General features: G+C 37.6%; 1 protein-coding gene across 1 annotated transcript; it reads right to left on the bottom strand.

Annotated features, from left to right (window-relative positions):
• Positions 1-2,678: 2,678 nt before the first annotated feature.
• On the bottom strand, positions 2,679-26,558 carry HDAC2 (histone deacetylase 2). Its single transcript, XM_027894654.1, has 14 exons — positions 26,404-26,558; positions 19,012-19,124; positions 18,555-18,672; positions 17,746-17,820; positions 17,305-17,443; positions 15,238-15,379; positions 10,884-10,976; positions 10,671-10,779; positions 9,104-9,244; positions 7,288-7,396; positions 5,061-5,191; positions 4,013-4,168; positions 3,258-3,315; positions 2,679-3,061 (listed from the first exon to the last, which is right to left on the bottom strand). The coding sequence occupies exons 1-14, from the start codon at positions 26,453-26,455 to the stop codon at positions 3,031-3,033; spliced, it is 1,467 nt and encodes a 488-aa protein (XP_027750455.1). The 5' UTR covers positions 26,456-26,558; the 3' UTR covers positions 2,679-3,030.
• Between the last annotated feature and the right edge of the window lie 232 nt (positions 26,559-26,790).

Genomic DNA, 26,790 nt, shown 5'->3' with positions numbered 1-26,790 from the left:
GTGGAGTAAGTCTGCACAAGCTGTACAGGTGTGAGCAAGAGCGTTTTTTAAGGGTGAGAAGTAAAATGTTTGTTTCCTGAGAATCTGCAGTTAAGGAAAGTTGATTAAGTAGCAAGGCTACATACAGACATAAGGTTATATATTTAAAAATTACACTTCCCTTTAATAACAGAGGGGATATTCATCAATCCTTAGCAGGATCTACTTGCAATGGTGGCAGAGATTACAGGTTAGTTGAACAAGAACCTTGTAATAGACATGAAGAAGGTATATAACTTTAAAAAAATACTAACTTGTACATACACTGCAAATACAGACAAATGTGTTGCCTTGAGTTCTGTAAAGTGAAAACTTGTGTAGCAGAATTTAGAGTGCCAAACTCATTAAAAGTAACAGTGCACTTATGGTGTCACTAACCTCTCCCCAGCCTCTTGATACAATCCTACAGCTTTTCTAACTCTTCCCCAAATCCACCCTTCATCCTCTTTGTGCTAGAGAGTAGGCAGGTGTTAGGCTCACATAGGAGATTGCATGCCTGCTACTAGATGTCTCCAAATCCATGATTCAATCACGGAAAGTAAAAAGCAGCAATTCCTCCTCAAGACTCTTAAGGTCACAAAAAGCATCTCTGAAGTTAAAGGTGCTGGAACTTGGGCATATATGATTCACTGAAAGATTCAAAGCAACCTCCCATTCCCCTGACCAAACGCTCTTCCCCAATCCTCACAGAGGTGAGGTGCAGGTGATGACCCTTTTACAGGACACAAAGGTTGCAGAGGGAATGTTCGAAATGTTAAGTGAAACAGCTTTCTTGGGGTAGGTTAGGTTTTTGGTTTGTTTTGGTTAGTTGTTTTTTTTTTTTTTCAGGGGCGGAGATGGGGCTTTTGTTTGTTTGTTTATTGGGGGATTTCTGCGTGTTTTTTGTTCTCTTTTTTTTCATTTCTGGTTTGCCTTTTTTTTAAGGAAAAAGTGAGCTGATCCAATTCAGGGAGAGATAACAAGAGGCCAAGGCTAACAGACCATTTGTACTTTACTCAAATAAAACAAAAAAGCAACACTTCACTATATGGATACTATTGGAGTGAGGAGGTTCTCAGTCTAAGCAGAAACATGTCAAAGAGCCCACTGCCAGGAACAGTCCAATTCCTATAAAATCCCCTACTCTTTTGTCCCCTTAAATACTGTATTTCAGTCCACTAATTCTACTCCTATAGTTAGTCTTAATTTCCAACAGAACCAGCAATTAATCCATGAAATATTTAAAACTAAAAGCATCTTAAACAAGAGAATCGCCATCCTCTTTCTAAACTCCAGTCAGGAGCAGGCATCTAAGAGTTTATGGTACTCTGTGTAAAACTGAATTACTTTTAAGGTTTCTCTGTAATCACATATAGGAACAAGTCAGCATAATACTTACATCACTTAGCAAATTTACTATTAAAAGATTTTTGTGCAAATACCAGGGAAGCAATTGTCAGCTAAACTAAACTGCAGCAAAAAATTTAAGTCTGATTTTTTAATGCGGAATCAGACAAACCCTAATGGGAATCTTATGGGCATTTTCCTGGAAGAAAGAACACGGCACAAATACATGGGTATTGAAAACCCCCAGAATATCTCTCCCTACATGTTAAAGAATCTAAGCCTTATTAAGTTTATCCAAGGGTCCAAATGAAAATTTTCAGAAAGATTAAAAAAACACCCCAAAACATATACTAAAAAGGCATTAAGAAACTATTCCCCTCCTACAATATTCAAGTAGTCCTAGTTTTAGTGAAAGTTGATCTCATTGGAAAAAAAGTCAAATTTGTCAACATGTGACATGCCTTCAGAAGTTTTCACTGAGTATTCCCTTTTTGACAGAAAAAATGAAGTTGTGCACTGGAATTTTAACATGAATGAATCAATTGGGACATATACCACAACCACAGAGACAGAACAGGTTAAAAAAGTAGCAAGAATAATTTTTATTTGAAGAAAAAAGATTGAGTAGCACTGCAGTTCTGCTAACTTCTGTGCTCACTGCTGTAAAATCTTCATACCAAAGCTTATATATTTCATCAAATATCAACCTGTGAGACAATTGCTGTAGACTGACAAAGAAAAAAAGAGAATGGGTGCACACAGGTCTCTGTTTGAATTCAGGCACCAGAACTAACTAATGAATAATGAAGGGGACAGGCAATAAAATCCTTTCTTTTTAATGGGGACAAAGTTTGATGTTGCTCATAGTTGTAGAAAAATTGGAAGGGGCTTCAAGTGAAATCCAAACTCTCAATTCCTATCTTGCAAACTTTGGCACATGACCACGTACTGATTTCACAAACAGCAAATGAATCAGTCTTTTAGATAGAAACTGATGGTGGGAAAGGTTCTTGTAAAGTACAAGGCATGCGACTGCAGTTCTAAACATTCACATTAAAATGTGAGTTCATGCAACCATGTTATTCCAACATCCCTTCACCCATTCACTCAGCTTGTTCAAATCTCAAATGTGTTTACACCTCCTGCAGAAGCCACCAAAATGCGTGGAGCCAATGAAAGCAACACAGTTCACCTTGGACGTTCACCAACTGTCCATTTATATTCACTAGGTACTCATAGATAAGTACAATTCTGCTTAATTTATGTAGAGTTTTTCCTTGTTGTAGTTCAATGATGGACAAAAGACAACCAAGTACAATTTTTTTTTTTTTTAATAAAGATAAAATTACAAAAAAGGTAAAATCAGCTCAGGAAAGGCAAATTACTTTAATAGATCAGTTTAGACATTTAACATAATAACTCACATCCATTTTTAAATACTATTACATAAAGCATGGTGAAGAAAGGAATTTCTGCCTCATAATTAGAAAACTCACAATACAACTTGCCAAAAAACAGAACAAAGCCATTTGAAAATAAATACAGTCCATGCCAAATAGTACAAAATGAAATCAGCAGTCTCTCTCCATACAAAAACTTTTCTCCTTTTAGGTATTCTCCAACTCTGGTATTATGTTCTGCAACTGATGAGAGGCTATCTTTTGTTCAAGGGTTGCTGAGCTGTTCTGATTTTGCTCTGTACAAAGGCAAAAATAAACTGTTACATTGTTTTACTTTTTTAGAAATGCAATTTTGAATTAGTAGTCGTGATTCTAAAATATTTAGTATTATGAAGAACTTAAAGTGATCTCTACAGAATTTAAAATATTATATAGTATGGATTTAATAAACACTCTTCAAAAAGATGACATCATTAATTAATTAGTGTTTACCCTTTGGCGTCTGTCTTTTCACCACTGCTGTCCTTGGCTTTATCCTCCTCCTTAACATCTGAAAAATCACGAGATTTTAAATATATCGAAAGATGCAAGAAAGCCTAAAAATACTTAAGAAGTAAACAGCATGACCAAGGGGGTTTTTTTTCTAGCCAGAAGGGAAAGTCACTAGTTACATATTAACATACAGTGTTAAACACATCCCTCCAAAGGAGGGATCTGGGCACAATGCCAAGTGACTCAAAATGCCTCAAGGAAAGGTCTCTCCTGACTGGCCATAGTGACAGCATGCTGTAATGAGACCTGGAGCTCCCACGAGCTCTTTTGTAACTTGAAGATGTATCCTGTTCTTAGAAAAATCAAGAGTCCTTGGAATTAGACTGTCCCCAGAACTCTATCCAGCTTCTGTTTCAAAGAAAATTAGTTGGCTCACCCCACAAACAGGAACAAATACTTTGTCCAACATATTTAAAGTGAGAACCCTTCTTATCTCTATTTTCATTAAGCAATACAGATCCCTGGTTCTAAGATTTCCAGTTTGTGGGGAAGGAACAATATCCCTTGTCTGAAAACACGATTGTAGTGTGAATAGCTGTATCTTGAAACTAATTTAAAATAGAGGCTTCAAATATGATGGAAAAAATATATCATCTTAACAGCTAATCAACCATCAACAGATAAAACATCTGTCTCCTGGTAGGGCTGACATCTGCAATTCTAAAATACAGGATGAAATCACATCAGAGTCCTACCTGCTTTTTTATCCTCAGTCTCTTTTTTGTCTTCCTCTATCCTGGCTTTCTTTGCTCCTTTCTTATGATCTGCAACATTTCGTCGTCCACCTTCTCCTTCATCTTCAGAATCTGAAAATTCTTCATCACAGGCTATGCGCTTATCAGATGCTCGAACTAGAATTCAGATTTATGACAATAATTAATCAAAAAGTACAACTACAACAGGCCTAATTAAAAAAAACCCAACTACTGAAGTAAGAATGAGTAATAATATACTATAGTAATTTAAAGCTGATGAACTATACTACGGGCTAAAACACTATTTTTTTAGATACTCTGGGTGTCTCAACAATATCTTCCAAAAAATAGCTTTACAAAGACACAGGGTGAGAGTGGGGAATATTTTAACATGTATCAAATAAACTTCAAATACTGAAAACTAAATCAGAGGAGGAAACATTATGGTTTCAACAGCTCAGAAAATGGACAGAGCACCAATAAGAGGTTATAGAATTATTCCAATCACCATCAAAACAGGTTAAACACAGCAGGAAACCCTTGGCTCTGGGTGAAGAACAACTCAAAGTCCATAGAAAGGTTATGGCAACAAAGTGAAGGGTATTGTTGCAAGTGTGGAAAAATGTCTCACAACAAAAAAGGAAACGAATGACTTTTTTTTCCTTAAACACTGTATCTTACTTTACATCAAAGGGGAACATAGTTTCTGTCTTTTGGTATTCACTAAAAAAGTACTGTATTCCTTTAGTTAAAATTCATTGAGACTTCCGAAGTATCTATTATAGATCTGAAACAGTCAGACTACTTCATAAGATGCAAGAAAACATGCTCTTCCACTGTTTCATTAGACAATTTAGCAGGTTCAGATTTGCAGACAGATGCCACCTTAAAAACAGCAAGACTGGCAGGCTAGCAGCAAAAATTTTTTACGCAGAAAACAAAACTGTCAGTCTTCCAATACTGCACATTGCTACGCCTAAGGTTCTGAACAATTAAATCTAAAGTGACTATATTTCAACAAGTTCTATCATCAAAAGATATTTCTCACTAGAAATGCGTTTGTCTGGATCTTCTCCATCCTCATCTCCACTGTCTTCATGAACAGCATCTTCAGGAATGGCCTGCATCTGCACACCAGGTGCATGAGGTAACATACGCAAATTCTCAAATAAACGCTGCCTGTAAGTAACAGACCAGAAAAGTTATTACTACACATAAACATTTCCTTGAACCCTGTTTTAAGTCTGGAAACTCAGTATTAAAATTTAACCTGCTTTGCCTAAAAGTCAGTTTAACTTTTCAATTTAAAAAGAATAGCATGCTGAGTTCAGAAAGTTTTCCATCCCTATGAGATCATTAGTGTCCTCAGTGTACTTGAACATCATTGTCTTTGTACTTTCAAATACTTCTTTCAATCAACTTCAATCTTCAATTTCCCACCGGGTCAGCACAAGTACCACCCACTTGTGCTGAAATGGCAACAGTATTTCTCTGTTTATAATCAGCTAGAGTATCAACTCGGATAATAAACTACCCTCCAGTTTCTTAGAAAGTCAGACACTTAAAGCATGATGACTTCTCAGCTGTGTGCAGCAATGACATCAGGGTCAAAAGTAACCCATTCGGATAAGATTCCTTACTGGCTCTTTCAGGGAGAACAGAGATAAGTCCTGTTCTGTCTAAGCAACCTGATGTGATGGACGTCACATTCCAAAGTGCCGACAGGAACAGGAAACACACTGGGCTTCTCTTGGGACTCAAAATTATCATTCCAAAGTGTAAGCAGAAAGCAAGGTTTCGTAAGCACCAAATATCAGCATTTGCAACAATTATGTCAGTATTTTTCTATACAATTTAAAGCGTTAAGGGGTAACTGGTGATTTTTTGGAATCTTTAGTCTTTGTCTCTGTTTAAGGTACATGACCTGGCAAAGGAGTTTCACCAATCCAGGGAGCTCCCTAAAGCCAGGTGCCTGTGAAAGCTCACAATGAACTGAAGGAGGATCCTCTGAAATCAGTGATGGTCAGTGATGTTGTGGGTGTTAGTATAAGAATGTGAGATTGTGTTTTCTATTGACAGAGATACAATCTGTGCCCAGGGATGCAACAGCAAGTTTTGCAGTCTACTTGTACCACAAAAGCTCAACAATGTAAAACATGCAGCTAACAGCCTGGCAGATCACCAGCTGGAGCACCACATTACCACTGAGAAATCTTTTACAATTACACTTGTGAAAAACAAGTGTGCTTTTTTCCCCTTCTGCACGTTATTAAAAACTAAACCCTTTTATTTGATTGAGATTTATGTATTTGTGCTACGAATACCCATCACAGTCGATACATCAACCACTTCAAAAATTAGTATTTTAACCGCTTTGGTGAATTTTGCAGTTTCAGAGTTTAAAGGTTATAGTAGTACTGGCAAACTTAAATAGGTAATTTCACATCTTTATTCATCTGTTTTTGGTAACCAAAAGAATTCCTGTGAACTGTTAAAATCTGGGGCAGGGAGGGCAGTTTATTTTTTTAAACCCAGAGCAAGGGCAAACCATGGTAAGCAAAGAGTACTTTACGCTAACCAATTATCTTCTGTCAGCTCAATACAGAATCAATTGAACTCATATTCATTACTCCATCCCTGAAGTAAAATATTTGTTTCCAATCAAAACTTCAAGATGTGAGGAGTATCAAAAGTGGCACTGATTAAAAACACATACCCATCACAGCTTGGCAATGAGCACTGCTCAAACCCTGAGGATTTGTCAAACCACAATCATTTAACTGCCTGCATACGTATCATTGTCTTTCCACAGTTTTGGATGTTCAAGCTCACATAGGACTTTTTATTTTTACAGCTGACATCTACAAAGAATGACAGTCTCAGTTCACATTTAGATACAGGGCTGAGAATTACAAATCCTAATCATCATGGGACACCACTTCTTTCCCGGCAGGATAAGCTTTCTAAAAAATTAGAATGGGAACCCAAGCAAAACAGTCATCTTTTTAGTTGTTGGAAAAAGTAAAAATCCAAGCTGGGTCATAAATTTTCATATTTATAGTCACAGGGCTTCATTAGCATACATACTGTTGTAAGAAGAGAGTTCCAAAAACCCTCTCTTTGACAGAAATAAAAAACATGTCAAATCTATTCAGTACTTATTTTTAGTGTGTAACAGAGAACAGTATTCAGTTTTCAAAAGTGCCTAACAATTAAACTTCTGGAAAAACATGATCCACGTGACCTACTCGATAATTAAGATAATAGTTACTTACTTGATCTTCTCCATATATTCTGGTGTATTCTGATTAGTCATATTTGAAGGACTAATATGAAGCTTGAAGTCTGGCCCAAAATACTCAAAGTAGTCATTATATGGCAACTCTATAAACAAAAAAACAACACAACTTTGTGACCCAAAAAAGATTTTAAGTACAACAGCAGATTTGATAGGGTTTTACTTAGAGAACTATCCAACCTGAAGCATTCGGGTAAGCAATACTTGAGCATTACCTGAACTGTTCAGTGTTCTTCCTCTAAATTACTGAATAAATGAACTTAAATTTGCTGGCAAAATACAAAGCGAAAGATCTACTGTAATCACACATTTTTTATTTTTATTTTAAAATTAGTCCAATTTGAAAAGTTTGAGTGAACAATTCAAAATATTCTTTCAGCAAAACCTTTAATACCCGTTCCTAGGCTGAAGATCACAGATAGTTCAATACCCTTGCTAAGGGCTGTACAGTGGTTCAGTGCTACCCACGTCTGTCTGTTTCCCCCTTTCCCCTACTTTTTCTATTTTCACAGATAATGGTCCCCTGACTGGAACACTGAATCACCAAAATGAAGGTGATGAAGACTTCATAGCCAGGACAACAGTAGTATTTTACATTGAATATGACTGTATCTTTCCAAGTAAATTAAGAAAAATCTAAAAATAACCCATAGAACCCTTAAGAAATAAGACACTGAAATCCGTTTTTAATTGAACCTTTTATCTTTCTTCATCTATGATTATTAGAGGATAAGAGATCTTGTTAGGTGGACAGAAAGCAGAGAGGAAGATTAAGTTGCCATTGCAACATTTAGAAATGCACTGCTATTTCTCAGAACAGATTAAAGATAATAGGGACCCAAAAAGTTGAGAGGAATGTTAAAAAAATCCAAAAAAACTTTATATACATATATATAATTCATTGAAAGGGGCATGTTAATGGAAAAAATATCCCAAGATAAGAAAATACTACTGTCTCTTCAAAAGCTGTGACTGACAAAGAATATATGTTGACAAGGAAGATAGAAAATATACATCTTGAAAGGGACAGTCCAAATAGTCTTTTCTAAATGACAGCAGCATTCCACTCAAGTCAGACAGAAACACTGAATATACCAAGTGATACATGAATAGTAAAGTTTATCAGCAAAAGTTGCAATCCAACATGGAAAATGCCAGTGATTGATGTGCAACAATCCAGACCAAACAGCGATTTTATATAAAAGACATTCCAAAAACATGTCCAAGAGCATATTTGGCCAGAAGTAAAGGGAGCATAGGCTCTTTGGGGATCTTCCTCAGAGAAATTACTGCTTTTAAATTTTTTTAGATAGCTTATATAGCCAAAACTGAGCGAAATGGAAGAGTGGAAGTCCGTATACTTTCACAGCTACTTTTAAGTCAGATACAATAAGAAACAGCAGTTTTACTATGTAAAGTGGACACTTGCATACTCGCTAATTTCTTATGAATACCACGTCTGTGTCGCAGCAGTATATATTCCATCATACTGATGATATTCATACTAGACATACTTACAGGTAAGGTTCCATAAGTTTTACATTTTGAATTTTGAAAAAATGATCCACTCATTTAAAGCTCTTGCTAAGGCAGAAAAAAAGCACCAAATACTTACGTTTATTTAGTGCACAAGACACTGAAAATTTATTGGCTAAATCCTAACAATAACTTTCTACACAGTTTACTCTAAACTGATGCAGTACAGCTATCTATAGATATACCTGCTATATGTTCATTTAAAACCTCCCATGATTATTTCTTAACAAAATATTAATTTGAGTATTAATATTTACCATTAGGAATTTCACAATCTAAGGCAACAGCAGTTTCGTATGTCCAGCATCGAGCAACATTTCGAATTGTATAGCCTCCTCCTCCTAACATCAGCAATGGCAAGTTAAAAGTCTTTACAACTTCCACACATTTAGCATGACCTGTCAAACAAAAAGGGAGTTGACAATATATGCAAAATATCTATTAAACAGAAAAATATATAATGAACTATTTAATCAGACATATGCAGTCCCACTCAACAAGTAAGGGCTGAATTGATTCAAACAGAACTGTCTCCCCCTAGAGCTAAGCACAACCTCACAAGAAGTCAAAACCTACAGATGAGAAATGTACAAAACAAAACGAACATCATCCACCCCAGTCTTCAGAGATGCATGATGGTCTATCGTTGCTCTGAAATGATCTTAGAATGTTTAGTGTTTTGTCTTTTCATAACTCATGTCATACACAATGACAAATCTAGAGACAATTTCTCAATCAAATGCAATAGGGTAAGAAGGGAAAACAAAATCAGTACTCGGTCCTTTCTACTTCTAAATTTGAACCTGTATTAGAGGTTGCTAAGTCTTGCTTACAGAGTGAACTGGTGCCAAGACAGTACACACTCCGGGGAGATACAGCATACTGAAAGGCATCTGTAGGAGGCAGCAGCTCTCTTGGTTTCCAAGATATGTAAGATGGAAAAAAATCTGAGCTGTATGGGCAACTGAAGTAGCTTTGCCACCTGGTGCAAATCAAGAAAAGAACCCTGAAATACTGCAGACCCAACAGACACTATACTGCATTTTGCTACCTACAAAACTCTAATTGTCTCATAAAAAAACTGAATAAGAACAAGAAAACCCAGAAAATGAATGATTCCAGCAGGCTGGATTCAAGGCTTAGCAAAAGTTCAACATACATTTAACATTTTATCACTTAAATAAATAATAATAATAACAGTAACATTTATGCTATTTGCTAAATTAACACCTTTATCCCAGTTTTGAGAATCACAATTTTGGATAGAAATTTAAGTAATCCTAAAATAAAGTAATTCTATGAAAAGTAATGAAAAATTAATGTAAACATTTGGTTCAGTATAACAAACACCACTATAAATTTAGCAACGTTGAGAGTCTTCTTATTTCAGTAATACCTATTTTACACCCAACATGGTGTTTGATGTTTAGCATCTGTAGTCTGTCCAAGTGGACTACTAACTAGTTTTCTTATTTGACCATCACTGTCTGCGTTGCAGACAACTGTTGTCCTGTCGTTCCAGGACGCTGCTTTAAAGCTACAGAAAGCCTGCACGTAGAAGTAAGGGAATCACTTGAGTGGCTAGGAAGCACATGGAAAACCAAGCTTCTTTACTTTTTTAGATGGACAGAAAGAAAGAGGCAACTTCTGGGTTTCTTTTGGTCATCCCTGTACAGCAAAGAAAGAGGTGATTAATCATAGTAACAAACAAAATCTTTGTGACTCCAGTCCTCATCATGCAAGTGTCTTGAAAAACAGTATGAGGGGTAGAGGTTTCTAATAAGTGAAAAGTTACAGATGACAAACAGACACTTTTCTGTTTACCTTTAACAGTAAGATTAAAGCATCCCAGCCTGTCACCAGACAGTGAATCTGCTCCACACTGTAATACCACAGCACTGGGCTGGTACATCTCCATTACTTTGGATATAATCTACAATCAATATAAAACAGCAAGTCATTAACTGATATTATGAAAATAAAATTAAACTACTACCTTTGCAGAGAGATTAAAACAAACAAAAAAAAAGTACTCACTGGTTTGAATATTTGTCCATATGATTCATCGTCTATACCATCCCTCATTGGAAAGTTGACAGCATAGTATTTGCCTTTTCCAGCACCAATGTCCTATAGGCAAAGATAACAATACTTTAACACAAACACAGAATGCTGTCATGGAAAAAGTCTACACAAGTCTGCTGAGCAATTCTGTGTCATTATATATATCTGTGAGGGATAAGAGGCAGAGTTTACTTGGTTCATGTTCTCCCATAAAATAATTTTGGAGAGCAGAAGTTGTACACTAAGAATAAAACAGCAAAAACACTCAATTTTTTGTTTCAAAGATTTAAGACAAAAAGATAAATCATAACTGTTTACTCTGGTAAAAACAATTACGCAAAAACAAGTATGAAAACCAAGAAGAGCAATATGATAAACACGTTTTCCATGCTGTATAGAAGATTTGGACCTAAAGAGGTTTTTAAAACCATATTATTTTCCCCAAACATTAGATGAAGCAGCTGGAGCATAAGGGAGCAAAGAAAAATCAAACTGAGGCCACTTACAGGTGCCCTTGAACAAACTGAGACTTTTTAAACAAACACACACATACAAAAGAACTTGTAGATTATTCTCAGTTCCATCAGGTGTCAAGACAGGAACTTCAGTAGTTTATCCTACCAGCTTTCCTAGATAACCTACGTATTAAAAGTTCTTTGCAAAAAAAATAATCAAGTGAATACACCCTGAATCCATCCACACAAAGATCTCTGCTTGACCCCCATTTGCATTTCTTCCCTTTATTTCATCACCAAGACAGATAGAAGTTCAGTCCGCTCCAGTCTACAGAGCAGTTTTCTGCCACTAATAAAGGTGTAGTGCAGCAAACAGAATTAATCTCTTCAGTATGGTTCTCAACTACTATCAAACAGGAGCTCTGCAGAAAGATCTGCATGTCAGGTCCAACATCCTTGAAAAACTACAAGCCATATGCAGGATAACCCAGCAAAACAAACACTGAACTTCTCAACACTACCTATTGAAAGAGTCATGGACTTCTTCCCTCTTCCTGAACAACGCCTCCTTAGCATTAAATGTCCCAGTAAAGTGTCACTTTCACTAAATATTTTTAACTGGAGTGGGTGAGGGGAAACAGGTGGACACAGGGAGGGCAACAAATGCCCAGTGAAGCAAACACAATGCTAACAGTTGACTTTTTTTGCCACCAGAACACTATTCACATTTCATACAGTATTGGAAGACTAGTGACACTGAAGACCCCTGCTGAACTCAGTTCTGGATAATTTGAAGCATAAATTATCCAGTCTCCCAAAGTGAATAGTCTAGGCTTTAAGATGCTGAATTTTCTTAGGTGATCACAGAATGGTCAGGGTCAGACAAAGGGATCTCTGGGGCTCATCTAGCCCAACCCCCAATAACACAGGTTTCACAAGATCACACTCAGGTGGGTTTTCAGTATATCCAGGAGACTCAACAACCTTGTTGGACTACTAGAGTGCTCTTGTCACCCTCAAAACATTTCTGTTTGAGCCCACTGACCCTTATTAATTCACTGGGCACTACTCAAAAGAGTCAGGTCCCATCCTTCTGACACCCGCCCTTGAGATATCTGTAAGCATTGATGAGAGTTGTCTTTTGACCAGGATGAAGACGACCAACTCTGCCAACCTTTCCTTGTAAGAGAGATGCTCCAGTTTCTCAGTCATCTTTGTTGACCTCCATCGGACCCACTCCAGGAGCTCCATGTCCCTCCCATACTGGAGAGCCCAGAACTGGACACAGCACTCTAGATGTGGCCTCAACAGGGCTTAGTAGAAGGGGAAGGATCACTTCACTCGACTTGCTGGGCCACACTCTTCCTGATGCACTACAGGACATCACTGGCCTTCTTGGCCACAAGGGCACACTGTTGGCTCATGGTTAACTTGTCCATCTGGACCCCAGGTCCACAGAGCTGCTTTCCAGCAGGTCAACTCCTAACCTGTTCATAAGGTTATTCCTCCCCTTGCCTTGCTTTACAGATTAAAAAGAGAGAAATCATTGAATTGATCTTATGTTAAAACACAGCAAAGTCATATGGTTACACTATATCCCACTAAACAGAGTAGTTGCTTGAGCTACTCAACAGATGTTTTCTGTAACTGATACTTGCACTGGATATAAAGACTAAAGAAACAGTATAGCATTCTGGTAGCTTCCCATTCACCTACAGATCAAGTTGCCTCACTGGACCTGGGCCTCTCTGCAAAGCAACTTATCTATGTATATAAATGACAACTCAGTGCTATCATCTGAGATGTGTACAAGGTCAAATAACTTACTAAGGACACTGGAAGTTTAGACCTTCAGCAGAAATGGGATGAATGCTGCTGAACTAGAAAATCTCAGTGAGATTCAGCTACGCTGATGGAGCACCAATTACAAAATCATTATCTGAGACATGATTTGTTCCCGAATCAAATAAGTGTAACCTGATCAGCAAACTAGATCACCTAACTAAATAGTTACAGAAACAAGTTGGAATACGTGCCATCGACAAAAAGAAAGATAAGATTTGGCTGTAAAGGTTGATAAAAATAATCATCAATGGCAGATCAAGTTAGGCCGAAGCAAGCAGCACAATACTAGCCTCCATAAGGAACACTGACTTTTCAGAGAATTAGTTCTTCCTTCAGTTCTATTAGCTTTTCAAGCTCTGGAGACAGGGAAAAGCTACTTTTTCCTGTGGGGATGTAATAATTGCAATAAAGACTACTAAAGACCGTATGCAGAAAATAATCATTTCAAAATACTAGCTGGCAGCGCAGAATAAAAGTTACCATGCCTGAGGTACTGTTTGTCACTGACACTGTGCCAAAAAATAAAAAAATCCCAATAACATACAATATTCTTCTATTTATTTCAACTGTGTTATCTTTAAATTCTTTGTTCTGGGTGTGGTGAGGTGAAGAGTCCATAAACTCCTCTGTCAACGGGAAGTGCTGCTTCTAAAAAGCCAACATATCCAGCCCTTAAAAAAAAAAAAAATCTAGCCAAATTCAGCAACAACAGCTTGCCATGATAAACATCCTGGTCTGAGCTGCTTTTTGTTTGAAGCACCACTACCACCTTGTGGCCAGTCAAGTTAAACCACACAGATAAAAACTCTCACCCGATTTCTACCAAAATCAATTTAGAACACATTTTAACAGAATCTAACAGCCATAATAATATTCAGCTCCAACAACCACACTGAAATGAATGCTTAGCATCCCACCGGGTTAAAGCTCAAATTCCACTTACTCCGGTGTCCTCTGGGTATGATCAGTGCACTGGAAAGCACACATTTCAGAAGCGTTAATCAAAACACTAACATTTGTATCTCAAGAATCAATTTAAAGATAGTAGAAAAATGGTGAATTGTTTCCAGCACACCATTTTTGTAGGCCAACTTTTCAGAAGTGTTCATAGCTTTTAAAAAAAGTTTCTAACTCTGTGTATAAACTGATGTGCAAAGTTCTTAACACTAGAGGTGCGACTTATCCTGAGAGTACCTCTGATAAAACAGGTTTAATTTATGAGTTTGAAGCTAGGAATATATTAATCCTAATACTTGAAATACTTGTGAGGTAGAACAGTTTCCTCTTCTAATAGACAAAAGTGACTAACTTAAAATTATTATGAAAGGTCAGGAAAATTGGGTTTCTGTTCCTAACTTTGCCAGAGATTCTACAACAGCTCAAATGGTAATTCTTCACAGGCAAATGCTCCCTCCCTCAGGCTGCTATATTGCTCAGTTTATAATTGCCTGTGGGGCATGCTAAAGTTCTTAGGTACTGATCATCATTAGAATTCAAAACAAACTATGACATGAGAAATATTCCAAAAATGAGCCAACTCATATTACTAGGCAAATAGAACACAGTAAATTTAAACTGAAACTGAAGCTTTGTGACTATTAAAGGTATGGCATGTGTTATTCTAAAATCTGAAATAAGTTTTGAAGGCATGTGATCTTCAAACAGCTGTCGATTTTCACTGTCGATGCAGAACTGAAATGTACAGTTAATTATAAATATACCACACTGTCTTCTTACAGACATCTCCAAAATCTGAGTGCATTAAACTAATGATATTTGAACAAATATTTCAGCCAATTTATCCAGAAATTAAGGTGTTGATTTCACTTAGAAGTCCCCACTGTCCTGTATTATTTTTCCTAGGCTTCCTTAACAAATCTATCACTCCAGATCAACACACTTTCTGAAAACTTACTGCTGTATACCATTATTGGGCATAGTTATTGTAGCCTAGTGCTGCAACAGTATCTACAAGGAAGAGAGTAAGAGAGAATTCATCACCTAATGAAATTCATGTTCAACCTTACCCTAAGGTCTCCTGTGCCTGGAAAATATTCTCCATACTTATGGAATGATACTGTCATGACACGATCTGTGGTATAAAATGCTTCTTCAACACCATCACCATGATGGATATCAATATCAATATACAACACTCTTTGGTGATACCTAGGAAGAAAATAACATGAGAAATCATCATTATCTGGTATATTCATAATAGACTGATATGGAACAAGAAAAAAAACTAGTGAAAAAAACCACAACTAGATACTAAAATCCAAGATTACAATCATTTTGATGATTTTGGTTGATGCAACCATACGCTCTCAGAATTCTCAGTACAGTTTGAATAGTAACATAATTAAGTTTATTTTAATCAAAATAAGTAATGTATCTAGTATTTACCCCAACTCATCTCACTCTGTAGAAGCCATACCTTGTGCTTCTGCTCACAGCACTTTGCTGTTCACATTTGGCTGAATTCATCCCTCACATGGCATTTCTTTCTGCCTTCTCAATAATTACCAACAGTCTGTGTTCTGTAAGCCCGCAAAAATTAAATTTAAATACTTGTTTTTCATTGACCTTTCTTCTTCACCTCTCCATCTTGTAAAGATAGGGACATTCTTACTTTCAAGTGTATCACACTTTCTATTTGCATAAATTTATTACACTACTGTTTAGTATTTCCCTAAATATTGCAAATTTCAGGTCAGTTTGAGATGGATGAAGAAACCAGTGGTTTAAAGCCTTAAAACACTGGAAACACTATCATCCCTTAAACTCTATGTTTTCTAATGAAGAACAAAGTCTGTCATAAAAAGATGCATTTTCATCATGCTTTGTGGAGTACTATAGAATATGAGTCTGAGCAGCCATAATTTCAGGGACAGTTTCCTGTGGTTACATAACCTATAACTATTTGCAAGATTCCTTCCTTCACATTCACATTGAATGTGAAGGACTGGACCACAGAAAATCATATCACATCATATCATATTTCATTTTACAACATAGATTGTACAGACAGCTTTTGAATATATGCTGCACATTAAAAAGAATGTCTTAATATGTTAACTATTTGTTAGTGTCTTTACAGAAACCTTTTCCATCTCTAAACTTCCAGATTACAGCTGTTTCCCCCATTCTTTACCAGCAAACTCAGCTGTTCCATTCATAAGAGTCAAATACCTTGAATATTTCTTCAAATAAATGAGATTTATGTGTTATTAGAAGGGATACAGTCTTCTGAAGTGGTAAAAGCAACATTCAGGATTTGAAATTCTAGTGAAACATTACTGCTTGAAGTTAATTATACGATCACTTTTTCATTACTCCTCATTTTTTATTTTGCAGTCACAGAAGCACAGCTGTTATTTCATTATTTATTCATAACAGCCACATTAATTCATGTAATAATCCAGGAAAGCTCAGTGCATGATCTATCCTGAATATTTCTGTTTGGTTCAGTAACAACTCAAATGATAGGAAACAAGCAGGCATATTGTGAAACCACATGGATGTAAGATTATGAGCACAATGACTGCCCTAAGGGGTCAGGGTAGCAATCCATCTAGCCCACTATTCTGTCCCCCTGAGTAGATTAATATTTACAGAAAGCAAGTAGAGCCATCCATTTTCTGAATTCTGCTACTCTAGAACTTCCCCACCATCTAGAATTACAGCACACAGTGTTTTACACAGTGCACTGTTGCTTGGATCTTTAACATCCATTTGCAGACCTCTTGTCCATGATTACATTTAATCCCTTTTGAACCTCTTGTCACCGCTTCCTTAAGCTTCCTGTGGCAACAAGTTCCACAAGTTCACTATCCTCTGCATAACGGATTATTTCTAAATATCTGTTTTAAACCTATCTCCTATTAGTTATCTTTTCAGCTTGCCTGTATTTTAGTTTGAACATTCTGATGAAGCGAAACCCAGCAGAGTTTGGAGCCTTCTTAACTGAAACTGCAGTTCAACATAGGCTATGAAAACTCACTGAAATAATAACTACAATCCCTATCTTCAAAATTTAAATACTTAAATTTGACACTTTCTATAATTTTATCTTGTTCTCATCATAAACTTACTTCAGTAACTCAAGGATGGCAAGCACAATATCATTGACATAACAGAAACCAGATGCCTCCGATTTCTTGGCGTGGTGAAGTCCCCCAGCCCAATTGACAGCCATGTCTGTTTGTTGTCTGTTTAATTTTACTGCCCCAGCTGTAAAAAGACACACAGAAGAATAAAAGAAAATGGAGTCAGAAATTTCTGATGGCCTTTAAATCTGATACATGAAATCACATTTTGTTTTTTAAATAAATTGATCTTAGAACGGATCGCTTATCAACACTGAGATACTTAATATAGCTCATATTTTACAGACTGTAACTGATATAAATAATATATAAATATATCAAAACCCCCTTGTACTTGCTTCAGTTTTAAATATGCTGTCAAAATTTTAAGTTGCTGACATAAACCTACTAAAGTTACAGAAGAGTTGGCAAACAACCTACACTTACCAACAGAGCCTCCAGTTGACAGCTGACAAAACTCAAACAGGCCATCAAATACAGGACAATCTTCTCCAACATTAACTGTGTAAGANTTTTTTTTTTTTTAATTCTTTTTGGTTTCTATGAGAAGATTTGTCTACTCATCAACAAGAAGTTCGATAATTTTCAGACTTTTGAAGAAGTGGTGATTAACATGGGTCATGTTAAGAAATGCACAATTACTTAGAAAAATAATTTGCTAATAATAAGGCATCATAAAAAGGTTACAATACCGCCTTTAAAATTGATATAATAGCTGTCAGACTGCATTCCTAACAGCACTTTGAGCCTATTCCTATAATTAGAAAAATAAATTACCAGAAAGGGTGAACAGTGAAAAATGTACAATTCTTACTATCTCCCTCTGAGAGGAATAATTTCTTTTCTTAACTTAAAACACATTTTCACACATTAATTTTTACTTCTCTACTATTCTAAAAGCCATTCTTTTTCAGAAAGATTTTAAGGCACTTTTGCAAACAGTTCACAGCTAAAGTTTAATCTATGCATTAAGCCTTAGTTGTAGTAGTAGTAGTATTTTACATCTAGAATACATACTGTGAAAGAAGAGGCAAAAATTCTTACATATGCTTAAGGAACATTTTTTTCCAAGGCTGGTTTGAACGGAAAAGTCCAAAATAGTGTAGCTAAAGGCAGGCACACGTTACTCTTGTTAAGAGTATTTTTCTAACCGCTGTGTTGGTGAATATTGAGCTTTAAACAGTGTTAACCATCAAAGCACATACACATAGATTTAGCCTAATGTTGACACTTACATCTCTGCATTTGCTTGCTGTACTCAGACATATTGTCAGGTCTTATTGATCGGAGAAATTTGATATATTCATCACTATGGTACTTGGTCATTTCCTCAGCAGTTGCTTTGTGAGGTCGCTGATAAAAAGAACAAATTGAAGAAATAATCAGAGCACTCTGCAAAATCAGCTAACAATTGGCTAAAATAGGCAACTTGAAAGAAATCTCACGTACTTTGAAAGGAAAACAGGTAAAGTGATAGAGCAGTGCTTTACATAAAGAAAGTTGTATATTCACTCTTGTTGTGAATATACAACTTAATAAATACCATTTCACTTATAAGTTAAAGAGCTATGAATACACAATGTATTCTCTATTTCCACTTTCACCTCTCTCCATTTATTTGTGTGACAATACTTGAAGCCCTTTAAAAATAACTAAAAACACTTCAATGGATATTCTGTTGCTTATACTTACATAAATTTCCATTTTTCTGTATAAGCCATAGTTTAGCAGCAAGTTATGGGTCATTCGGATCCTGTGAGGTTTCATTGGATGCCCTTGTCCATAGTAGTAGTTTCCAATATCACCTGTCAATATTACACAAAAGAATAGCTATTCATATTACAAAACAAGTTTTCATAGCCACTTAGAAGAATCATTCTCAGAAGATAAGTAAACAGGCACAATTCCAGAAAACAACAAAAAAAACCCCACATAAAGGGAGCACTGTCTATTTTAAAAAGGCCACAAGGAGAACAAACTGTTGTGTGTCAGAAACAGAGGGCAAAAAAGAGGTTGAATCTAACACTTTTACTACAAGCAGACAATAGTGAGAGAGCAAAGACAACTACAAGACATGGTTTCAAATCAAGAGTGACGTTCCAGCCCAATAGTGGGCCAGAACTGAAGAATAAATAATGGGAAACAGAACTGGAATTAACAGGGAAGTAGAAACTACTGATGACATTGCCACATAATGCCACAACAGAGGCTGTAGTAAAACCTACCATTTTGCAGGAGCTGATTTTAAGATCCTCAACCTGTCCTTAACTACCAATACTAGCAGTTAACATTCCAGAAGTTAGTTTCAGATCCATTGTGGCAAATGGATCCACATGCACAAACATTTCCCAGACACCTGCTGCTAGAGATTCACAATAGTTTACAAGGACTTTATAATCCAGATTATCCTGGCTCTATCAAATTGAAGAGCAGCTAGACACTGTATGAGTCATTCACTCAAGAGTTGGAATTGATGATCCTAGTGGGTCTTCTCCAATTCAGAATGTTCTGGGAATATTCTGGGATAACACAATTAAGAAAACAAATTTGACACTCATTTCCAAGAAAAGAATGTCTGCTCTCATGGGCTAGTAGTAAGTTTTCTTGCAAGTTTAGGTACTATTAGAACATAGACAACCCCATTTTGAGCACTGATATTCCTGAGACATGAACCATTTTAAACAGAACTGTTTCTGGAAACATAAACAAGCCTAAAAATTATGTCCAGTTGTCAACGGTTTTCAGCTGGAGAATTCTATAACAACTCTTCACAACAGCACTTCTTGTCTTTTTGACCAAATTTCCCAATAGGATTACTGAACTTTACCTTCTTGAACTTTTTACTTTTCTTTCACATCCTTCAACATGCTCTGCCTTGTCCACTGGGAACAAAAGAAACACTATTTTCACAATGTCATACTATTTTACAAATTTTGTCAGTCAGAGGTAAGAAGCAGCACCACCACAAAACAGCTTTAGTTTCACCTCTTCAACATGAGCTTCATGGAGGAAGGGTAAATGTCAGCTTGAGGTAGCATCACCAACTACCGAGAAAAACAAGTATTACAGTAAGTTTATAAGTCTCAAAGCATTCTAAAATCCTTCAAGCTTTCAGTTTTCCAAGTCACAAGGAGAGTAAGAACACTTAAGAAAATAGATATAACCTAATGTAACATAACAAGAAGGTATTTGGAAAAACAACTCCTCAACATCTAGCTCTTTGCCATCCCATAACAATAGAAACACCAAGTTTCATCATTAAGAACTTTGAAGAGCTTGAGAAGGTTAGCACTTTCTGTTAGTTACTAAAACCTGGAATCTGCAGGTACTTAATGCAAGCCTGCAGGTTTCGTCATATGCAGTTCAAGAGCAAAAGATATTAAGAATATTAACAAAATACTTCCTTGCGCCAAAAAAATGTTCAAGCATTTTATGAAAGAATACGTTTTATATTTGGTGTTTGGGAAAAATCTATCACAGCTCTTTGAAACTAATGCCTAAAAGATGAAAACCAACAATTCACTAGCTTTACTTTGTTAAGTTCAAGATTTAAAAAAAAAGCTTCAAGATAGCAAGAGCTTAAATTGAAATTTTTAAGACAACAGTGACTATAAACAATATGATGCTTTTGAGGAAACTTCAATCCAAATGCATTTGTGGCTTAAGGAATTTTTTTTTTTACAGGTCACTTCATTTTTAACTACTTCAGCTTTTATAGTACTCACTGACATTTTACTCAGAACGCTGATGGATAGGGAAGCAGACAATTAAGAATTATTTTGTATCTTGCGTATAACATAGGATCCATTACTTTTCCCGTATGTAATAGAGAAAAAATAAAATTAACAAGTTTCCCAAATATACTTGCAACATATCCTTCAATATACTGCAATTATTCAACTAAAAAGATTCAAACTTATGCATATTCTATGTACCATATACTGCAGCAGACACCTAAATAAATAAATCAACAAATTAAGCACACCTTTTAGCTATGACCTTAATTTTTACCAGAAAAGAGAATTTAAAAATAATTGTCACATTGGTAAATTTAATGGGAGTTTATTTAAGCAAATAGAAAAATCTGTGGGTGAATATCTGGCAGAAGCATATTGATCCTTCCAGATTAGAGGCCAGCAGTAGTGACTAGCAATAGATATCAATATAATACACTTTAGCAACATGCAATACAATAGCATTTATATATTTCAGGTCTCAGCATCACCAGCAAAAAAGGGTTTTGGCATTAGCCTCATTAAAAAAAGTAATTCAAATATATGGACAAAAAGGGACTGTAAGTTTCAAGGGACTGTAAGTGATGTCTATGTAGGCAGGGGTGGGGAAGGAAAAGAAACACAAGAGGTTTCTTTTTCTTCATTAGCACTTTAATCTTCAACATCACATAAAAAGTGTACCCGTTTTGGACTCATCCTGTGATGAAGGCAAAGGTGTCACAAGTCTCTCCTCCTTTACTCAGTGAAGAAGAAGGTGGCTTCCTGGTACAAAGATTTCATCCACTGATCCTGAAATTTATGTATCTCTTCTTCATATACAACAGCCTTACTGGAATACTTTGGGGAGAAGCAATGGGTACCAAGAGCTAGTGAGTGTGAGGATGGGACACTGCCCTCAGCGATGGAGCTAAAAAGCTCTGCAAATTGTGCCAGACTAACTCTGACTGAGGTATGCTTATATATGGGAAATGGTACAGTGAGGCCAAGCACACAAGACTATTACTGCAGATAGTGTGAGTACTTGACCCTAAACTTATTAATACAAAGGTAAAAATCATACAGTGTTATGAGCATATTTATATCACTTACCAGTGTGGGCACACACGGAAAGCGCAAAAGAAAAGAACGTAACTGAATGAAGAAGTGGAGGGAAAAAGTGCAAAGTAGTATATGTAGAAAGTTTGTAAATCTAATAATCTTTCAAAACAAGGCTTCCAAGACTGAAATTTACTGTTTTATACCAGTAAAAATGTCAGCTAAATGGCTCTCATTGAGAAGCAGCAACACAGTCTATGAAATGTTGAATCCTTAACTAGAGACAAACCAAGTGCCCATTTAATGCCAGTATGAGTTTACTGCCCAGTACCTGATGCAAAATATGATACCAATAGGTGACCAGAAGACCTGAAAACTGCTACATACACTGTCATGTTCTGAGTTCAAATCATACAAGTTACATACCAAAATGATGAGCGCTAACAAAGAAAAATAAACTATGAATCCTTTGATGAGCGTAAGTTTTAGGCATCCACTTCTCTGAGACTTCAGCAAGGCCTTCAGATAATGTTCTAACACACAGAAAAATACAAGAGACTACATGTCCTAAAGAAACTTCAATTGTGTCCAAAAACATACAGCTAAGTCCTATGAGCTGCTACATGCCCCAAAGAGTATATTAGTCTCTCCAGTTACCATGATATACAGAAAAATAACATCACTAAATTTACCCATTACAAAGCAGTCTTAAGTGCCTGAATAGAGGCAAGATATGAGGTTTATCCTTGTTTCTTATACTTTGCAACTTGAAAGTTACATTACTTTGTAACTTTGAACAGATAAACTGTTATGTACACAACCTCATTGCTGCTTATTTTTAGTTGCCATGAATGATGACGTATTTCAGAACTCCACTATAAGCAGAAATCTAATTGCAAAAATGGAAAGCACGTGGAAAAAATATCTTAATAGCAGTAGTTACGTTGAATTGACTTTAGTGATAGTAAGAGGTAAACTCACATAAAGATGAATGTAAAAAGACCATTATCAGTGCCTGACCAGTCCAACAAACACCTATTCAAACGGGCCTAAAATTATTGCACTAGTATCTGAAAGGCTGGGCGTTTTGTTCTATTTTTAAAATTAAGCAGACAGCAGAAGACTACCAAAGCTCTGACTTTTGAGCCCTGAGCAGAGGCTGGACAACACCACCTGGTTTGGCAGCCACTGCACAAAGTATTGATGAACTTCCAGAAAACACCTCAGTTTAAGTTAATTTTATCTGCAGATGTAAGCTTTAACTAGAAATGCGACTTAAACAATGTCCAACTATAGTAGCATACTGCCCTACTAAAACAGGTTTAGTCTTGTCTTTATGGGTGGAACCAACCACACTCTGATGCAGATCTCTCAAATTTTTCACGAAGGGTAGAGCCTTTTGAACACCCACACTAAATTCTGCACCAGCAGAGATCTAAACAATACTGCTGTTGCACTGGCATAGAATAAATACATTCACTCACTGTAACCATGCGAGTTGCTGCACGATTCTCTAGAACTGTGCTTTGCTGTACAGGAGCACAGAGCTGGAAAGACCATCTGGGTCTCTTGCTGTGGGCAACCCCACAATACATACATCCCAGAGCCACAGTGTTGCAAGAACGTGACAAGAACTTGAAGAAGTAAGGGACTAAAATAAAAGATATAATATCCTTCTGTATCTAGCATGGTTCTAAGCAGTGTGAGGAACACACTTCGCTAAGCTAAGGCCATACACCTATTAAGACTCGAAGCACGCATTAAAAATATTTCAAATAAGATCATCAGAGTATTTTAATTCGTAGGTTTTTAGTTCTCCCTCTAGTATACTGGCTCAAATTTAAATGAAATTCCTGACCTGAACACAATCACAAGCAATGAAGACCCCAAAAACTGGATGTGGTTGGCTGTCTATTACAAGCAAACTGCAGGTAATGAAATCAGGCTTTTCCTACTCAAAGTCTATTGGTTCTGAGTACAATATGAAGGTTATTAAAAGTATTAATTATCAAAAAAATGTTAACAGCAATACAGTCTGAGAAAACTTGGCACTTTTTAAACTTAGGACACACAGGCTAATTTAAAAAAGCAGGCTTAGATGACAACCACACTAAGTTCCACAAAAAACATGGAGAAATTTATTACATGTCAGAAGATAAATGTATATGCTTCTAGAACTTTTCAACACTTTTTAGTGTATACTTTGCAAGAAACAGAGTGTAAGTATGTGTGGAGGGCCAATTATGACAAAAAATGGTATTTTACTTCAGTTATGACGTTCCTTTAGATATACACCACTATCTCAGTTGTGTGCTTGGGGTATCTTTGTATTTTTTTGTTTTGGGTTATTTAAGGCTTCAAATACTCCTTTTGCTATGATTCAATGACTTTGCAGGTATGATACAGTTATGAAACATTCAGAATGGCCAGACGAACCCCACACTAGCATCAGGAATATTTACTGCACATATTAATTCTAAAACTTCCTCTAGTAACTCTATTTCCAAAAGACAGCTAAAATAACTGCTGGATTTGGTAATAAAAATGAGACACCGAAAATATTCCAAAGCTGCTTGTCACATATAAAGCATGTATTTTAAGTCACTTTCACAACAGATCCTATTTTCTCCACATTATTAACTGCTTTTATCCTAGTCTACAAATTCAAGCAACACATGGGCTTCAACTGCCTTAAGTCGCCATTATCCTGCCACCTCCGAACTTCTTCCTCTTCCAGTTTCTCCCCTCTCTTCACTGGCCTAGCTTTTTTGTTGTTAATGTGAATCTAATCCTAGCATCGAGTATCAAAATTCAGGGATCAGAGGAAAACTGAATATATCAATATCTAGTAAATTACAGCTACTTAATTAAAAAAAAACAAAAAAAAAAAAACAAAGCAAACTCATTTAAAAAAAAGCAAGCAAATATTTGCAGAGAAAAAGCCTCTAAACTATCACTGCTGTCTTTCTTTCAACAAGGCGAAAAGTGAATCCTCTTCCCTAGGAAAAGTAAGATCCCAGTTTCACCAAAATTATCCCTAACAGGGGCCTCCTTTCCCCTTTAGGCGGAACAAAGAACCAGAGCTAGCAACAAAGAGAAGGGGGCGGCAACCACCACTCTGCCTCTTTTAGTGTGGTTAAAAAAAAAGAAAAAAAAAAAAAAAAAGCCAAGACAGGCTCCACAAGATCTGCCATTTTTAAAGAATAGCAGATTTGCTACAGCATCAGACATCTTTGATATCTTAGTGGCTTTAGCCACTCATCTTCATTTCCAAAATGGTGAAAACACCAAAGCGCTATGGCCCAACATCCTCAACCTCCGTTTCCTGGCTACTATCAAGATCAGCCTCAGATGCCATCGCACAGGTTTGTTACAATAAGAGGCAATTAAAAAAAAAAAAAAAAACCTCTTAACTAATCTGACCAACGAGCTTACAAAAAGGGATAAACCAATTGAAGCTCAAGAAGAAAACGAAAAGTTCTAGCTGCTTTGGCCAGAGAAAACCTCAAATAAGTTGCTGCAAATATCTGAAAGCAAGCGTAAGCTTCACGCACTTTTTCGCCGTTTCTGGCAACGCAGATCACAATCCCCCTGTGTCCCCCCTAGACAAGCGTGCAAACTCAGAAGGCCTGCAAGCAACTAAAATTTCACTATTGTTAAACACCTACGCACGCAACTTTTCGCGTTTTGCAGGAAAGGAAGCCCGTGGGAGCCAGACCTCCGCTCCGATGCGACCACAGTTTGAGGAACTAGCGGGGTCAGAGTGCCCCTGCCCCTCCGCACCCCACCCCTCGGTCCGAAAGCCAGAGGAACGGAAAGGCCTCAGCCCAACAATCACCAGGTGCCGGAGCTACACATGGCCTGGACTTTCTTTGCAGGGGAGGAGCCAGACAAGGCAGCTACTCCAACGCCACCGTGCTCAGCGGATAGAGGGGAGTGTCTCAACTTTTCCTTTTTTTTTTTTTTTTTTTTTTTTCCTCCTCTGAAGGGGGTGGAGTGGGGGTGTGTGTAACAATAGACACAGCACTCACCACCGGGCCCGACAGGCCCAGCAGCTCCCGACCCGCACCTCGCCCAGCTCCAAAACCCGCAGCCCCCCCCCCTTCGCCATCCCCCGCCCGGCGGCCCCTCTGCTCGGGAGCGGGGGACGGCGGGGACCCCCAGCCACCACGGTGCCGGGACGGGGTGGAGACCTCGGCCCGCGGAGGAAGGGACGCCCGTGCCGGCGGTGCCTGGGGGCAGAGCCCGCCCCGGGCGGCCATTAGAGGGGCGCCCCCCGCTCCTACACACGCGCCGCCGCGCCGGCCCTGCTCACCGTCGTAATAGTAGCAGACTTTCTTCTTGCCACCGCCCTGACTGTACGCCATAGGGCTGCCGCGCTGGGGCCGAGGGCTGGGAGCGGGAGGCCGAGGAGAGCGCGGAGCCGGCTCGGAGGGTGGGAGGGGGCGGGAGAGCGGGAACTCGCGGCGCCGGGACCGCCAGCAGCGGGAGCGGGCCGGGCCGGCGGGAGGGGCCGCTGGCGGGGCGCGCCCAATCCGCCACTGACGGGGGTAGGCGAGGGACAGAAGGATGCGAAGAGGACGCACACGAGCGAGCACGGGCTCCGGCTGCCTTCTCCGTGCCGCTCTCACGTAGACACAGACGCACCGCTGAGGAAAGAAGCTGGCGGGGATTCCTCAAAAGCAAGTTCTTGGAGACGGCT

Source organism: Empidonax traillii, unplaced genomic scaffold (genome assembly GCF_003031625.1).
Source record: "Empidonax traillii isolate 1590-97213 ecotype Southwest subspecies unplaced genomic scaffold, ASM303162v1 scaffold437:size906396, whole genome shotgun sequence".
Classification (NCBI taxonomy): domain Eukaryota; kingdom Metazoa; phylum Chordata; class Aves; order Passeriformes; family Tyrannidae; genus Empidonax; species Empidonax traillii.
Note: the sequence above shows the minus strand (reverse complement) of the source record. Positions and strands in the feature narration are given on the sequence as shown.